Below are 18,628 nucleotides of genomic sequence, written 5' to 3' on the forward strand. Positions count from 1 at the left end.
AAATGTTTCAGGAATCTTTTCAGCTCTTATAAACACTTTCCTTGTACAGTAGGTGACGCAGACTTTTTCACTGTACTGTATAGAACCATCTGCATCGTATGTCTGTTATATTAACCATCCATAAACAAGTATTTGGAATTGTCCTAAATTATATCAGCTACGAATTTGCACTGCGTGCCTGACACACGCAGATTGAAAGAATTATCTACAGTGTTCACCAGCCAAGGTGTAGCTCCCTAGCCACACGAATCACTGACAAACAGGACACAAGTCCTACCACTAGTGCCATAACAGTGTGTTACAATCATCTGGCACTTTATAAATGGAGGAACATATTGAAACAAGGGACAGTCATATTTAACAGAAGATTTAGATGGTGTGAATTTGATGAAACAAGATTGGACACAATTGTACAGCAACCCCTCACAATGCCCACCCATCCTTCCTTATTCCTCTCCATTCGGTTCCTTCTCTTTCCCTGTACTTCATACTACATTACATAATATGTGCTAATAGCTGTGTGGTGTTGTTTTGCTGTTAATGCGAAGCCCCTTGATGGACCATAGACTGTTCAAGCGGGTGAGTGCAGCCTCAGCAACCTAGTCCGTCCTCCCCCTCTCTTTCTTTCTCTCTTTCACTTTCCGAGTCTCTCTACTCCTGTTTTCTTTCTCTCTCACAACTGACACTTTCCTCTGATTTATCTAAATATATCTCACTTTGGCATTCTTTTCTCTAGTTTCTCTTTTTTCCCTCTGTACCTTTTCTTTTCATCACTGTTGCTTGATGCCTGCTTGCATGACAGCTGCCGACTGGAAGCACAGATGGACCGTGAGGCTTAGAATAAGATCCACTAACCACGGTGTCACCACCACACTAAATAAGCACCCTCTTATTTCCCCTTGAGAAATGTGACTGCATTCTTCTCTGTGCTGCTATGATGAAAGGTTGTATGAAGAATGAGCGATGAAGAGTGTACAATCGTTACCTGTGTTGCATGATGGGATGATTATGGGCCTTGCTTTCTGACAGGCATGCTGAGAGTGATGTGTCATTATCAAGGGGCATGAAGTCTTCCTCTGTGATACGCTGGCTGTCTGGCTAGCATCTGTAATTTAGCTAATGAACAACTCATAAGGTGTTATTACAATATGTGTCGGTGGGATTTCTCTCTCTCTCTCTATCTCTCTCTCTCTCTCTCTCTCTCTCTCTCTTTCTCTCTCTCTTTCTTATGATCGATATATTTTGAAAGATCATCCCACTATTAACAAGACCAGCAGAACTGTTCCGTGCCGAGCCCATAGTGTTGGAGTAAATTATGCAGTTTATTTGTGAGACCCGAGGGGAATTGGCTGTGTGCTTAAATCAGAGCAGATAGCTTTATCTTGGTATGAATGACGGGTGGAAAGGAGGACTTTCACTTTAGATCTATGCAATGAAGTGTGCAGACTATTTTAAGTACGTCCCATATATCAGGTTTGAGAGGAAATTTGCAAGGTGAAGCTTGGAAAAATGGGACAAGCTCCCAAAGATTGCCTGAACTGAATATGTCACTTTATTATTATTATTATTATTATTATTATTATTATTATTATTATTATTATTATTATTATTATTATTATTATTATTAATAAAAACTTTCTTTATACATCAGTTTTAGACTTCCAGTTTTGTGGACTTTTTGCTGTGTTAGACATGTCCCACTGACACGTCTCCTCTCATATCACAATGCTGTACTTTCCATTCTGTCCTGTCTCTGTTAACCTGAGGTCTGTTTTTTGTTGTTTTTTTTACAGAGTGAGAGAATTGAGAAAGGCCAGGGAACATGAGAATATCCAGAAGAGCCCCCTCACAATGTGACATCCCTCTCCAGACTTCTTTACCTGTTTTTTTTTTTCTGTTTCAACCAGATCTTTTACAAGAGGGGAAAAAAAAGAATTCAAGCAGGAAGAGTATGACTCTAAACAGAACTACACAGACGTCTGCTATTATACACCGATTTTTCATATCTCTATCTTCCTTCTGTCTTTCTTTTATAAGAGAAAGAGCTGACGTTAAGAGTGGAATAAAAAAAAATAAAACTCAAAGCTAGGATGTGATCGGAGGAAGAACATTTGCTTCATGGCATTTTTTGCACTTTTTCATGGATTTGGTTTGTTATTTTAAAGCGCATTAAAAAGGACAGAATGTTGGAGCAGTGCGACTCTTCAGAGAATCACAGAGAGAAGATGGAAAGAACAGGTGGAAAGACTGGAAAAAATATGGAACCAATGCGGAAACCTGGCAGGACCTGGCTGGAATCGTAGTACATTGTTTAAATGACAAATGTAACGTGTAGAAATATTGCGAGGCATATGAAAAATATGAAAAAAAAAATCATTTACATCCAGTATATGAAAGAAGAATTCTCTTATATAATTATATTGTAAGGAGCCCATCATATTAGTTACAAGGTAGAGCAGGATGTTGAAGTGGCGGTGAGGCTAAAAAAAAAGAATCTCTAACATTTTCAATGAATGTTATTCATTCTTTTAAATCCTATAGTAGTCTGTGGTTGAATTGGGCCAGTGCAAAATCAGTGCAAACATAAAACCACCATGTCTCTGGGAACAAAAAATATGTCTGTGTGCATCAATTTATTTTTATCCCCCAGTGAATGTACTGAAAATTATTACATTCTTATTGGGTGATTTGCTATGGACCTTTTCATTATGTTTTTGGAGAAAAATATTGTCTAGTTTTGGTTAGTAGTAGTCACTGACGATGCTCTTATTCTGTTTAAAAATGACCTCCATTGGCTCTTTAGGCCTTTAAAGGAAAGCGCACAGACATTGCCTTGATATCTTAGAGATTCTCTGAAGGGTCCCTAAGCAAGTCCTTTCAGCAACTGTTGGAAAAATCCATATTTTTGACGACTGAAAGGTTTCTGTACATAAAGAAAGTCGACGGAACGGTATGTGAAGTAAGAACATTTATCTGAACAGGACTGTATTTTAGAAATATTTTATTTTATTCATTATAAGGGGTCAAAACAGGAAGTCGAAATCTGAATATTTGTATAGTTTTGTTTGAATGCCTAATAAGTATGGTTGTATTGTTTGTACATATTGTAAATACTCTGGGATAAGATGAGCTACGTGCATGAAAATCAAAGATAAAGAAAAAAAAAGATGATTTAAAAAAAAAAGCATTAGTGGCTATGCTCTGTAAAACTTTCACTATAAGAATATTTTATTTTACTTTGAATGTTCTTGAGAAGAACATTTTGCTAAAGCATGACCTTACTGCAAATATGAAAAATACCATACTTATGAGGTAGATGAAAACAACACGCATTATCATTAGACGACAATGGTTACGTTTACATCTGTTTCATCACGGGCTACCGAGAGACTCTTTCTCCACTGGTGCCAAGTAAAGTGAATGCTGACTGTTTAATGAGAAATAATAGGTTCATCCTCGCTGAGCAGAAGACAAAGCAGTGAAATGGGAGCACATTAACTTTCATCACTTTATCCCCACTGACCAGTGAATACAAGAAGTGCCACAGAGAGGAGAGGATTTCATAAGTAGACTTTTAGTCTTCAACATTTCTATAGTTTCTCATATTGTAAATTCAAAACACAAAGAAATTTTCGATCTTATCAATGTTTGCGACCATCTGTATACAACGCGACCATGTTATATTATATTATATTATATTATATTATATTATATTATATTATATTATATTATATTATATTATATTAAAAGGCTGCTCATTTTTCAATTTAAACATGCAACACTGATGGAAAAAGCGGTGACAGTTAAAGACTGGCGAGTCTTTCCTGCATGACGTGACTGGACATTTTGGTGCTAATAACAACGATGTAACAGGATAACGAGAAGAAACGCTTGGCCGATGTTGAGCTTTGACAAAAGAGCCAGCTGTTTGCACATTTCGGCAGTAAAGTAGCTTATGTCTTGTTCTAGTGGTTTTGGAGGCGCATCACTTCCTGAGCGTTTAATTAGGGTCCAAACCGTCAACAGGCAGCACTTCAAATACGCTGAAAATGAGAATAATGGCACACAAATTGATTTTTAATAAGGTCATGAGTCTATTACTTTTCCATTCATTTCAAATTCATTGTTTAAGTGGTGCCATATTGAGGTTTGTTTTCTACAACTGTGTAAAATTTGTTGTTGGTTTCTTGGTTTGTTTGTTGTTGTTTTTTTTTTAATATTTTTTAATGTGTGAACTGTTCAGAGTGTTCGTGTGGAAAGTGCCTAATCACAGCAAATTTCACTCAACATGCAATGTAACAACTGGACGAAGTGAATATTTGGACAATGGAAACGTGACATTCCGTCATGCTGATTATTTTATGTATGATAATGTTTTCTTCCAGTGTGCTCTGTCAGTATTGCAGAAAGCTCAGTTAGTATTTCAAGCCTGTTGGAACTGCCAGTCAGGATTGCACACACAGTCCAGTGGCTATTGCCTTGCATTCATTCATTCATTCATTCATTCATTCATTAAGAAAGAAGTTTAGGATGTCTGCTATTGCACTGCTGGAGCCACATGAGAAGGTCTTATTATGCTTGCATGGGAAACATAGATAACCGGGTGACTAAAGCACACCCAGAGCATGCTTATTTTTGTAGATTTGTTAGACAGATAGAGTTGAGGAAGAAATAATGTTCTATAAAGCAATGCTGGTTTAGTAGCTCATACAAGGTTGGAGGGTACAGAGGTAATGAAACGGAGGGCAGAAGAGAGACGTTCAGTGTATAGGTTTGATCAGTATTCACATTTACTCGAGCGGCACACGCATTTCTCAACCAAGGTTTTAATTCGTTTCTTACTGCGTTCAGTCACGTCAACAAATCAGCTGTTGATGCTCATATCTTCACGCCACTTTTACGCATGCACATAACAGTGATGTGTCCTATATATACATATATACATATATAAATACGAAACCGGGTCAGAACGTGCGTTGTACTTGCAGGCAGTGGATAACCACGACCTCTAGAGTGAATCTCCTAGCATTAGTGACAAGTTAGCCTCACTTTTTGTATTTTTACTCAGGGTGCCAAAACTGGGGAGGGGGAAGTGGAGCAGGTCACTGGAGAATCAGCTGCTGCTTACTGGGAAAATGAGCCAGAGCCGAGTCCTGATCAACTTACTGTGATTTTGATTATTCCATGCTGTTCATTTTTATTGAAACATACAAAGCTGATTTGTTTTTATGCACCATAGAAGTATGTACTGTTCCTGAAAAAAGCCCCAACAAAACACAAAAACGACAGTAGGAAGAAAGGCATCCCAGGGTAGTGGAGCTATAATTGTTGGTGTGTGAGCTACAGTCCTGTATGTGCTTACATTTCAGACAGAAACACTGCCATTGATAGATATAGAGTATGAATTTTGAAAGAAAAAAAAAGTACAAGGTAATAAATAATAAATAAGAGTATTGACCTCATTTCTAATGTAAAAGATTTCCCCTTTTATTTCAACTTTCGAGCTGTAGGGTGCTTGATAGATGTTAGATGGACCATGGACTCACAGGGCGTAAGGTTCTCCTGAAATGCTTACCGATGATCATCACAGCCCAGACATGGTCTCACGTTCAGCTCACAGGCATCTATCTTAGTGTTAGTGTTATTCTTTATTCATTATTGAAACTACCTTTCCTCCTTTTCTGCACCCATCCTCAATAAAAGGCACATCGAGGTAACCGAGCCGAAATCTGTCTCACAAAACTTTCCACTTGTGGACATAGAGCAATAAACATGTTTTATGAAGTTGAGACCTGCGAATCTTATGGAGATTAAAAAACAAACAAAAACAAACAAAAAAAAAAACAATTGGACACATGCAAACTTACACTTATGCAAATGCCGATAGGCTGGTGTGAGATTAGTGTTCAGTAGGCCTAGTTTATGGACAGCAGTTATAGGACATCTTTTACAGACCTGCACGTTTTCATCATTCCCAAAAACCCAGAAAAATAGCGGCCCTGCTTTTATTCTAGGCCACTGGGGCCTTGACACTTTGCATGTGTAACTAGTGATAGAGCTCTTTTTCTCTCCTCTCTAGCTGTCTTTCCTTGCTATGTAGCCTTTGTCCCCCCCACCCCCACCCCGATTTGTTCAATCTTTCATTTCTTTTTAAAACTTTGTGTAATACAGATGTTTTTTCCCCTTTCTTTTCTCCCTTCCCCTAATGTAAGTTTTATTTTTGTAACTGCATGTTAAACCGTCACTGAAATGATGGATATGTTAAAAAAAAAAAATAGAGAGAGAACTCAGCTGCTGAAGCCATGCAAAATGTTTTGAATTGCCCTTAAAATATGAAAGATGTTTTCTGAATGCTTTATATTCTTTCTGCTGTAAAATAATAAAAAGGGAGAAAATGAAAAAAAAAACTGTGTGTTTAAATGAGTATCCGTGGAGAAACAAAGACATATATCATCCTGCCTCAACTGATTGGTTGTTTTTTGTATTTCACTTTGGCTTAATTTACTATTGTGAAAATGTGCTTTATAAAGTCCCACCCACTGTTATATTACAGACTATACGGCACATAATCAGAATTAAGATTTGAGTGAGATAGAAAACTGATGAACATTTTGTCTGTAAGGTGTTTAGTAAAACTTGTACAGTTTTATTGTTTATTTGTCTCCCCTGGTGGACAGTATTAATACTACAGTTTTTGCTTTATTTGAGTGCACATAAAACACACATCCATATCAGTGTGACTACAGCCTATAGTTAAGGGATATGTTGTATATCTGGACCTTGTGAATTAATGGGTAAGTGTAAGTGTAAGTGTAAGACAAACCTAAGTTACTGAAAGTCCGTCGACTAACTAGCCATCTATGTCTCACAGTTGTGTTTTCCAGTTAGATGTGTATTTGTTAAAATTAGCTTTCTTTCTTAGTTTTCACCTTTATCGGTCAAGCCTCCATATTTCATGGTAGAAGTTATATTCATGAAAACTTTCAGTGGGAAGTTTCAAAGTTTCAGTAGGACTGAAGCTAGAAGAGCAATTTCATGTTGAGAACACAAACAAGCGACATGTGTAATTGTTTATATGTTATAATTGTTTTTTGTAAGCAAATTGTCTGTCTAACATTTTTGGAAGGAATTCCTAGTGTCAGTATTTTGTAGCGATAACAGGTAATGCAGCATATTTTCACCTTTTTACATTATAACTTTTAAAAATGAAACAAACGACTGCAAATTATGTCTTAATGGACTTTGCTTTGTGCACAGGGGCATCGTCTTGCTGGAACACGTTAGGGCCTTAGTTGCATTGAAGGGACATGTTAATGTCATACAAAGACATTTTAGATGACTGTGTCTTTCCAAGTTTGTGGCAAATGTTTGGGGGAAAAGCCACATATCCTATGGGCGTGATATTCAGATGTCTACATACTTTTGGCCAAATACTGTAGCTAACTAATTTGCCTAGAAGAGGAGAAGCTGCATACTGTATTTGTGATCTACAGCAGTACAGTATATCACTGTGAAAAAGGTTGATAGCGGGGACCAGTCACTATACTAACACACAAATGCAAAGCAGCAACAATTGTGTTTATTTTAGTGATTTTTATGTTTTGCTATTTAAAGGTCTACTTTTTTTTATTATTAAAACTCAACACTTAATTGTTAGTTTATTAACTACATGTAGCTCTGTCCATCAATGGGAAATAAAACTGACCTGGTTCCTAGTACCACTGGTATGAGTGTATCAGGTGATGTAGCATGTTTGGGGTTGTACACACTGTAAGCTTACTGACACTTTTCTTGTTTTTGCACCTTGTAGGTGTGCACTTAATTACTTAAGCTTGTCTCATCTCATGCATGTTATTTATTCTCGAGCCCTTTATGAGAGCTCAAGTGTTAATTAATGAACAAGTCTAACCTATTTTACTGATGGTAATAAAGGCTTTCTTTAGTTTTGAACAGATAAAACAGAGAATGTACTTGAATCCAGAAGCCAGTTGAGAAAAGAGGATTAAAAATCTGTGTGTTTTGAGAGGACAGGGAAAATATCACAATCTGAACTTTGCTCTGTGTTGTTCTTATCTTGTAGATCATTTGATAAACATCGAGCAATGGCTATAGATGTGAGGTTTATTCAAATCTCAGTTAGACCTCTACGCAACACATTTCTCTCGTGTTCATGCACATTATACTGCTGATCAGGAACAGACCTGCTGAGGATTTGATATAAGATTCACTGCACTGTGTACGGTATTATAGAGCTACTAAAATTATGTTCTTCCACATAAATCAAATGGCCATCAAAGACATTTTTTTAATGTAACAGTTTATTAATGGTCAGTATGTACTTATTACAGCATTTACTAAAAAGAAAAATGATGCTGTGTGCTGTGTATCAATATCACACAACATTTTTAAAGGTTTACAGAACATCACAGAAATGGCGGTGTGCAAAAATATAAACAACCCCAAATACCTGTGGTTAAGAGGCTTCAATTGTATCTCATCCAGTGTGTCAACAACAGATATGTATTTTGAGGGTGTTTATCAATGCTGTACCTGTGTGTGTGTGTGTGTGTGTGTGTGTGTGTGTGTGTGTGTGTGTGTGTGTGTGTGTGTGTGTGTGTGTGTGTGTGTGTGTGTGTGTGTACATGTTATGTTGGTATCTGAAAACAAGCCCAGTCTCTCAGTCATGCATGTGATTTTCCATCTCAGTATTAAACACAATACTTCCAGAAGCAGTCCGCTCCATTGCCCCTCTTTCTGTATGGCCTCTTAATACCAAGTATGTGATTGAGAGAGCTTAGATGGCCTGGTTTCTCCAGCAGAACCTGCAGGCAATTCATTTGTTGGCACGTTTTATAAATTTTATTATCATGCAGACCAATGTAAAACTAGTTGGTGATTGGAAACTTTGAAAACTAGATGAAACAGTTAATCTCACCTCTTTTAGAGCTTCTTTAGGGAGCAACCCGGACACTCTGAAACCTTAGGAAAAAAGTTTTATGAAATGTTGGAACTGACTTCGATGACAAATTAAAAGGTATTAAAATGCTTAAGTCAAATTCATTCACAAGGTAATTCACGTTCATCAGTCTTACCATCTTTAGAGAGCAGTGGGGCGTAATTGAAGCCCGCAGTCCTCTGGAGAAGGCTGATCAAATCCAGGTCCTCAGGACCGATTGCTCCTGCCTCCTCGGCTGAGTCTAAAATAACGACATACACGAGCAACATTTCAACAGTCTACAAGTTTTCAACATTACTGTTTTTTGACCTTTTGCATCTGAGTTCAGAACAGTATATAAAAGTGAATGCATAAAAAAGTAATTTTTCACATTTTGGCTTGGACAGGATAATATTTATAAAACCTGCACTTACCAATTCCTTGGTAAGACATATCTGCTGTTTCTGAGACAGGGTGTGCCAGCAGTTGGCCGAAGGAAAGCAGGAGAAGAGTCCAGGACAAGATCAAGTTGAAGTCCATCTTTACTACAACACTGTTTTTCTCCTAAAGCTGTGCTGTCTCACTGAGCCAAGTAAAGATGGTGGAAATGCAGCAAATAAGATGGACCTTGAGTTTATATACTTCCCCGTTCTCAGCGTCATGTTGAATGTGTAAATCACCTGTGTTTTATTAAGCCTTTTTGCATTTAGAATCAGACTGGAGTCCGTCACCTGCGTCAATGAACATGGCAGTAAAATCAGGATAGGTTTTGAGTCCTATGCGCCAGGCCTGGCCCTGTTGACAGTTTCTTTTTTTTAAGAGATGCATAAAATGCGGGACACAGGTGTCCAAATGTCCCTCTATCAACCAATGCACTTAGTCAGACAATGGCCAGGCTGTCTATGGACATGTTTACAATAGCTGTCATTTGACTGCTGTAGACAAAAATACATTTTATATTGTCTTTATCACAAAGTACATTTTTTATTAGAATATTTTTTCCACAAATTGAATCGTTTAAATTGTGGTTATGCTGGAACATGAATATTGGCTCTTATAAAAATCCAAGCTAATTCACATGTATTGTAGCTTAGTATCAGGTTTTTTGTTACCTTTTCATATAATAAATTAATATGACTTTATATATATGAAATTATTTTATATATATGAATATGAAATTAATAATTTATGCACATGCATATTCTCAATAAGAAGAAAGTACTGTATGTAGAAGAGTATGTATGTCATTTGTCTGTTAATTTATATCAGAGTTAACATTTGCTACTGAAGGGATAAAGATTAACATAGGCAAGGAGAGGGTATTATAATAATGATAATAATAATGATAATAATAATAATAATAATAATAATAATAATAATAATAATAATAATAATAATAATAATAATGTTTTATTATATTTAGTTTATTCTTTTTATATAATAATAATAATAATAATACTAACAATAATAATGATAATTATTATTGTTATTGTTATTGTTATTATTATTATTATTATTATTATTATTATTTCCTCCAGAAATGGTAAAATACCAAAATACTTTGCCTGAAAAAGTAAAGTGTACTTATTTAACTATTAAGTCCTCTGTTAAAAGTTAAGTTGCACTTAACGTAGAAAAGTATAAACTATTGTTTGTAAGTAATAATACAAAAAGGAAACATTTCTGAATCAAATGACACCGATTATGGTTACTAATGGTACATTTTGCATCGTTCTCCAAGGAACTTGTTAATAAATTTCAGCTAAGGCTTACTAACAACAGCATGTTCTTATGTTAGCATTTGCTAGGATGATGCTAACCCTGGGGTGAATGCTAACATTCGATTCGATTCAATTCAATTCAAGTTTATTTGTATAGCACTTTTTACAACTGACATTGTCTCAAAGCAGCTTTACATAACATAACATAAAACAAAAGGTTAATATAAAGAATAATATAAAGATTACTAGAATGCAAAATTCAAGATTAATATTAGATAGATTTAGTTCACAATGTGTATGTATTTATCCCCAATGAGCAAGTCTGAGGTGACTCAGGCAGCAGTGGCAAGGAAAAACTACCTTTGATGGTAAGGAAGAAACCTTGAGAGGAACCAGACTCAAAGGGGAACCTCATCCTCATATGGGTGACACTGGAGGGTGTGATTATAAATATACAGTCAAACAAATGTTGTATAGATCAGGGGCGGTTCTAGGATTTCATCTTTAGGGGTGTTTAGCCCTCAGTGAGAATTTAAAACAAGAAGAGTTTTATATTATATATTATATGACTACATACTAAGCCGAAAGTTATGGTATTGTTTAAAATGGCAAACGTGGACACCAAAATTTTATACATGATGTAATAAAGCCAGTCTTGAATCAAATCAGTTCATGTGCATTCTCTACGAACAGTGTGTCCAACGAATGCAGTCATTAATAAAAAAAATATTCACAAGACAAAGACCAAATCAATAAATGTTATTTTTATTTAGTATTGAATGGATTGTTTGCATTAATATTTCGTTTGTGCTATCAACTCTGGTAATAAGAATAGTGAAATTTCACTGCTTTTGGTTGCCGTCTTTGCGGTTTTCCGCCGATTAACGTTATAGAAAATGCCTCCAGCTCTGACTGCGCGTGCACGCTGCGCGTGCCTGAGCTTCTCCGTTCTAATAAAGCAGACAGCTGATGACGCACTTTTGAAAGACTACAACGCACGTGCGTAGAAGCAAAGTAAAAAAATCGCTCTTGAAACTAATAAATAATTTTCGTTCCTATTGATGACATGTCCTGCATTTTAGCGTAAATTTTATTGTTTATTTATGAAAGTAAAAATTATACTTTTAGTTTTAGGGTGGCTGAGATCACAGACAGGGGGCTGAGCCACCCTAAAAAAGCCTAGAACCGCCCCTGGTATAGATGCAAAAGATCATAGAAAGATAGGTATCTTTCTTGCAGTTAGACCTAAAGAAGGTCACTGTAAGACTTAAAAAAATAAATTATTATAGTGTAGTGAAATGTAGTGAATTCTTGTGTATGTGTATCTACAGAATAAAGTACTGTAACTATCTGTTTTAGGAAATGTAGGCTATTAAGTGAAAGGAAAGTTATTAAAAAAATGAAGGAAAACAGCATAGCACTTAACACAATTCTTTGTGATGCTCATATATTTTGTTCATATCAGTGCATAAATAATTTAGAAATAACCTTAGTTTAACCCATATGATGAACACATTGATCATTCACTGCATTCACCCTGTAGATATATTCAGGGTAATTTTGAGTATTTATTTACATTTACATTATTTGGCAGACGCCCTTATCCAGAGCAACTGAGCGTTAATGGCTTTGTGGACCTAGGATCGAACTCACTACCTTCTCATTGGTAGCCCAACACCTTAAACACTAGTCTACCACAGTTAACTGTCCTTGATACGTACTTTGGAGAAAAAAAAATTTACTGCTCATTCCACACTTCATCCCTGCACTGCCATTGTAATTTACATACACGTATATTTTATTGATAAATACACTGTATTTTTTTAAATACAGTGTAAAAAGAACAGCTAGACTGCCATCTAGTGGTAGAAATTAGTAGTATCTAGTAGCCAGAGGTTTAAGCTTGTCTTCACATTTGTGAGAATCTATGGGGGGAAAAATTGTGAAAATGTTAACTTAGACATAAAATAGAAATGTTTACTTATCTGGACAATGTATGTGTTACTCTGTGTGTAATTCTCTTGTGATTCATAGCCTGAAACTAATAGGAACACAAACTGTACACTTGCAATTATTATTATTATTATTATTATTATTATTATTATTATTATTATTATTATTATTATTATTATTATTATTTCAAAAGTATAAAAAAGTATTATAAAAGTTTGCATAAGGGTATGTTAGGGTTATGTTTTCCATACCATTGGGGTACCTGAGAGGTACAAATTATTTACAGTTTAAGCAGACTGTAAAAATGATTTAACAAAAAATAAACTAATGGGAAAAAAATGTTAACCGAAACAAACGTACACAAATCAATAGCTTTGATTTAGAGGTGTGTGTGTGTGTGTGTGTGTGTGTGTGTGTGTGTGTGTGTGTGTGTGTGTGTGTGTGTGTGTGTGTGTGTGTGTGTGTGTGTGTGTGTGTGTGTGCGCGCGTTTTGGACGGCGCCTGCAGCAGTGATACGCCTGAAGTTTGTCCTCGCTGGCTTTCCATCCCTCAGACAGCTCGGCTTCAGTGCCACAAACAGGGAAGAATTTCCATCAAACTCGTTTGGAGCTGTGACTCATTCACCCTGAAGTGTCTGTATCGCATTTACACCTTACACTTTACATTAAACACAAACACAAACACACGCGTGACATGTGGACTAACACAGAGCAGCCGGTGTAGTTTATTCATCAACTTTACATCAGATATTCAACAAGTAGGACTGATCTCTCTGGGCGCTTTACACACTGCTGCTCAGGTAAGAGACGTTTATCACCTCTTGTTTACACGGAATTTCACTGTCATGTGGTTTAGAAAGTCCCGTCGAGTCAGAAAAGAATAACATAGTAACTAGAATTGCATTGTTAGCTGTTGCGATGAAACACAAGAGTCATATTCCTGAGAATGCGGAATCACCTTGTGTCTCTCTCACACACACACACACACACACACACACACACACACGCACATATACACACACGCACACGCACACTGCTGTTTTATCTGATATCTGATTGATACAAATTACTTTTAATTCATTCCTTACTGACAAACCAAATTAGTTGTTAAATTATCAATATATTTGTGAATTTGTGTCAATTTGTTTATCATTGAATGTTGTTTAGTATCCACCATGAACACACACACACACACACACACACATTTTATGCTGGGGGGGATCAGCATATAAAATCCCTCACTGTTAATTTAATATTAACACCTTATTATGGTGCAATTCATCAAATCATGCAGATACAAATCAAGATCTTTTCAAACATAAGAATGTGTGAAAAAGTCTGATGTCTGTGACTTTAACCATGACATGGTTGATGTCTGTGACTTTAACCATGACATGGTCATCGTTGCCGGTTCGATTATTTCAGAAGCTGCCTGATTTCCTGGGATTTTCATTCCCAATCGTCTCTAGAGATTACACAGAAAGTAAATTTGCGATGGAAAAAACATCTTGGGAGCAGAAGATCTGTCTGATGCTGGAGCACAGAGGATAATGACCATGCTGGTATGAGCTGACAGAAAGTCCAAGTCCATTTCTGTCTTTTTTTTCTTTTCTTTTTTTTTTTTAATAAAAGTCATAGCAACAATCCAATTCTAATAAATCGAGAGAGTGGCAATAATACTACAGTAGGTATGGCTGACCTGCATGTTTAAGTTACCTGTAAAGTCGATCTTGGTCAGATGGAAATGGTCGTGAGACAGATTTAGCTGAAAGCCTGAATAAAATGGCTCTATTTTACTTTGGGTTAGTTCCACACCAGCACTGTGAGAAACCGAGGCAAAAGTTAGTACCCCTAGTGGTTAAGGTGTTGGACTACCGTTTGGAAGGTCATGAGTTCGAATCCCAGGGTCCACCAAGATGCTACTGGTGGGCTCGTGTGTGAGGCCCTTAACCCTAAATTACTCAGTTGTATAAATTGAAATAAATTGTAAGTCACTCTGGATAAGTGTGTCTGCTAAATGCTGTAAATGTAGTACATGTAGAAACTCTTTGCAATTATGGTGAGCAGAAAAAACAACAAACTTTGAGGTGGATGTGCTACACTAGAAGAAGACAACATCGAGCTCTACTCCTGTCAGCCATGAACACGAATTTGATGCTATCATGACATGAGCATAGACTCCCTGAAATTAGGTGAATTTTTTTCTCAACTGTCATGTTTTGTTGAGTCTGTGACCATCATATCTGCAGATCTTTTCCTGGCTGACAGGAGTGGAACACAATGTGGTCTTCTGCTGCTGTTGCCCATTCTGGCTCAGAATTTGATCTTTTGTGAATGCTAAGATGCTTTTCTGATCAGCAGCTCAAACCAATCTGGCCATTTTTCTCTGATTTCAACGTGGCGTTTCTACTGAACCGTTACACCATTCTGAACTCTAGAGAGCTCTGTGTGAATTTCTCAAGAGATCAGCAGGTTCTGAAATACTCTAACCAGCCCATCATCATGTCAGTGTTGAAGTCACAGAGATCACATGTTTGTTTGGGGAAGACTTCATATGTTTCATGGTTCATCATTCTGATATAACTGACATTTTAACCGAAAAGACGTTTCATACGTTGTTTAAGGTCTTGATTTTGAGATCTTGTCTAGATGAAATTTGACTTATTTGTTTGGATTCTATTGTTTTCCTCGTTGCTTTGGCTTATGTTTTGAATTTTTGGGTTGATGTCTGACACACCCACAAATGGTCACCAAGTTTTATTTTGAAAGTGTCTTTTGTAATAAATAACTTTTCTAAAAACAATTTCTAAAAACAATAATTTAAATTAATTTATATATATATTTTTTTTTAAATAACATAAATAAATGTTATTTATGACATTACAATTCTGTATGTCTTCTTCATAGTTTGTTCGTGTGGAGTGTGTTTGCGCACTGTACTCCTTCAGACATCAAGTATCGGAGCAGGCCATGTCTTTGTGGCCATGAGGAATCATGGCAGAGTTGGAGGTGGATCAGTCTAACCTGCCGCGGGTTCAGGAGGGTAAGATTACTGCCGTGCCTGCTTTATGACTCCCTCTATGTCACCGATAAGGCTCAGTGAGCAGCCAAGTTTCTGCACAGGATGATTTACTTTCTAGATATCTCACTCTGCAGTCATAACTGTAAAGCAGCATCACATGAACAGGACTGATAAGAGTGAGGAATCTGATGAACATTCCAGATGCATTCATGTTGACTCACTTAAATTAAAGCTTTTTAAGTCTGGGGTATTCTACAGATAGAGCAATCTGCTCTTTAATGTTTAGACTTAAAGCAAATTATGTGGATCTGAAATGTTTCTCTCAGAAAAAAATGTAGGGTGATTTTCTCATGTAACTCCCTTTCTACAGACAATGTGCTTATTGTGTGAGGTTTGCAGTTATTGGAGCACTGACTGGGAAATGAAGCTCCCAGTAGGTCACAGTAAATCACTATACATTTATATTCACACTGATATACACACTTCCCTTTTCTTAATCTTGTTTGACTGTTTCCGATATAAGAGATTGATCATAAGTTATTTGGCATCCACATCCTGTTTACATGATTTCCTGATATACGGCTTTCCCATTTTCTCTTTCACTCTCTCTACCCTCCATGTTCCCTGTTCTATAAAATAATTTTCCACTGACGGCTTATCATATGTTGCGTTAGTCTCGGTCTGCTGGCTGTCCTGATATAGAATGACATGACTGGGGGATTTTAGGCCTTGGAGAAAAAGCAGCTCTGTTCCTTTTGACCTTTGACCGCTTCCCCGTCAATCATCCTTATCCTCTATCCGCTCACACGCCTATAGCCAGACAGATATATTTATAGCCTTCTGCTGGGGGGATAAAGCTGGGTGGAGGAGTATGTGGGGAAACGGAGGTTTAGTGTCAAACAGAAGCTCCTTCACTTTCCTTTCACTTTCCCATGTGTGTTTTTTCTCTTTCTGTCCAGTCAGCCACTTGGAACTAATGTCACTCTTAAAGTGTCCAGATAAAATATTTGAGCTGTCATCTCTTTCTTAGGGTTTGAGAGGAAGAGTTTGAAATCCTTCCCTTAAAAAAATCGACACAATCTCCTTAGAAATTGAGAAAAGAATTGATCTTTTTTCTATCTAACAGTGGATAGATGTGGGGATTTAAAATCTCGCATAGGTAAATTTAGTCCAAATGAGTTTTCCGTAGGGAGAATTGGGACAAATATTATGTTTCAAATGCAGGGGATGGAGATTAAGCTATTATTTCGATGTCGTGTTTCTCTTTACCTGAAAAAGCAAAGGCAGAACGGACTGCGAAAAAAACACGCCATGCAAATTTTAAAGCTTAAACAAATTTTTGCAATAGCTTCATCTGGACAGAATTACTTTCGCTAGTCGGCATTCGTTATAACATTTTGAGATGAACAGTCCGTGTGAGTCTGAACAGAATTATTCTCATAAACACAAATGGTCATGTCTTATTCTGTATGCTTGCTGCTTTGAATATAAATGATTTGGCTGCTTTAACCCCTTTTTATTAAGCTGCATTGTCACGTTTCACTGAATATTGGAATTGTTAAGTGAGTATTAGCAGTCAAATGAGAGGAAATACCTGCTAGAAATCACAGAGGTGTTAATTCATACACCACTATTCAATTAAATTCAATACACTTTTATTTGTATAGCGCTCAGAACAACGGTCATTGTCACAAAGGAGCTTTGCTGAAATATATGAACTATGCAATGCAGTTATAGTGATTTATACAGTAATTATAGTAACTGGGCAGTTCCTTAAAAAATGCAGATCTTCAGATTTATCAGGGAAAAAAGGAAGATAAAAAAACAAATATGACTAAATGTGGATGTATATTAAATCCCAGCATGTGAATCAGTTCCTTAATCATGTACGAATAGGGCTGTTGGTTGTTTTAATAGCTTATGGTTCTTCATCAGTCTTCTTACCACGCAGCACCAGCTGTTCCTTTGCTTTGTTAAATCACACAGCTTTACAAAGGTTTAATGCTGTTTTGGTTTTTTGTTTTGTTTTTTTTTTCCCCAGAGGGAAAATAATAATTTATAATCTAAATTATAGACAGCGCTCATGTTTAGTTTTAAGAATTTTGCAGACACATTATATCCAAAGAGTGTACATTCGTGCGTTTGTACAGAAACACACAAAAGGCCCGACTCGTCTCGGTGTAACCTGAGTCTCTCTATGGGCTGGACTCCTACAGAAACTAGTTAGCCCACTAGCGAGCCACACCCTCATTTAGGCCACTCTTCAAAAATATGAAGCGAACTGATCCTGCAGATCTGAGCTGAACCGAAAGCAAGAAAAGGCTTTGAGTTCTGTTCTCCAGCAGGTTGTTGATCAAGATAACATGTTAACAGGATGGAAATCAGAAAGCAGGATTCTGTTTATTTGGGTTATTTAGGTCAGTGTATTTCATTTGTTGACTCAAAGGTGTGACAGCGTAATTATAGACATAAATACAGACTATTGCATGTAGGAGACTACTCAAATCCATGGGAGGGAGGGATGACTTTACAGATACATAGTCCTCTCCTGATATAATCTCTCGTGATGAACTATTGTGTTGGAAACTGCAAGGAAAAAGGCAGAATATATTTGGATAACATTTTCACTTATTGCACCTAAGACATGACAGAATGTAGCTGTGAGCTGTGCATGCATTATAGTTCTAGTCTTCTATACTGGACTGTACTGGATTTTTTTCCAGAGTTTCACCCATTCTTTATTCTTACTGCTGACTCTCGAACTTTTTGTCTGTTCAAATGGATTAATACACAACAACCAGACTGTGCTTTCCATTCGTGTGCACTGCATAGGAGCATCTGATGTTAAACCCACACGTATTTTTTTTTCCCCTTTCAATAAATATACATGTTTGTGACCTGTACGTATAAGACACATTTCTATCCGAGTTTGTCGACTCTTGGAATTTCTATCACAGTCTATATAAATGTTGGTCATTTTTGCTATATACAGTATGTA

The 18,628-nt window shown here is 36.6% G+C and overlaps 3 protein-coding genes across 11 annotated transcripts in view; 2 read left to right on the forward strand and 1 right to left on the reverse strand.

Annotated features, from left to right (window-relative positions):
- The window catches only part of camta1a (calmodulin binding transcription activator 1a), a 380,235-nt gene extending 374,112 nt beyond the window's left edge, over positions 1-6,123 (forward strand). For 5 of the 8 annotated variants that reach the window (XM_047807177.1, XM_027170434.2, XM_047807182.1 and 2 more), the window contains 2 exons: positions 549-579; positions 1,794-6,123. In XM_047807177.1, the coding sequence (XP_047663133.1) occupies positions 549-579; positions 1,794-1,826 (64 nt within the window). In that variant the 3' untranslated portion in view covers positions 1,827-6,123. The remainder of the gene's footprint in view (positions 1-548; positions 580-1,793) is intronic. The other 3 variants (XM_047807178.1, XM_047807176.1, XM_047807181.1) reach the window with 1 other exon arrangement.
- Positions 6,124-8,333: 2,210 nt separating this feature from the next.
- uts2a (urotensin 2, alpha) lies at positions 8,334-9,671 on the reverse strand. The gene is made up of 4 exons (XM_027170688.2): positions 9,370-9,671; positions 9,093-9,197; positions 8,936-8,979; positions 8,334-8,822 (listed from the first exon to the last, which is right to left on the reverse strand). Exons 1-4 carry the CDS (start codon positions 9,473-9,475, stop codon positions 8,709-8,711), a joined length of 369 nt encoding a protein of 122 aa, XP_027026489.1. The 5' UTR covers positions 9,476-9,671; the 3' UTR covers positions 8,334-8,708.
- Positions 9,672-13,108: 3,437 nt separating this feature from the next.
- ccdc187 (coiled-coil domain containing 187) overlaps positions 13,109-18,628 on the forward strand; it is a 24,909-nt gene continuing 19,389 nt past the window's right edge. The window contains exons 1-2 of one of the 2 annotated variants that reach the window (XR_003444330.2): positions 13,109-13,408; positions 15,516-15,651. Coding sequence is in view for 1 of the 2 variants with exons in the window: in XM_027170406.2 (XP_027026207.2) it covers positions 15,603-15,651 (49 nt within the window). In the remaining variant the exon portion in view is untranslated. The remainder of the gene's footprint in view (positions 13,409-15,515; positions 15,652-18,628) is intronic. The other variant, XM_027170406.2, reaches the window with a different exon arrangement.

The sequence above is a fragment of the Tachysurus fulvidraco genome, chromosome 23, assembly GCF_022655615.1.
Source record: "Tachysurus fulvidraco isolate hzauxx_2018 chromosome 23, HZAU_PFXX_2.0, whole genome shotgun sequence".
Classification (NCBI taxonomy): Eukaryota; Metazoa; Chordata; class Actinopteri; order Siluriformes; family Bagridae; genus Tachysurus; species Tachysurus fulvidraco.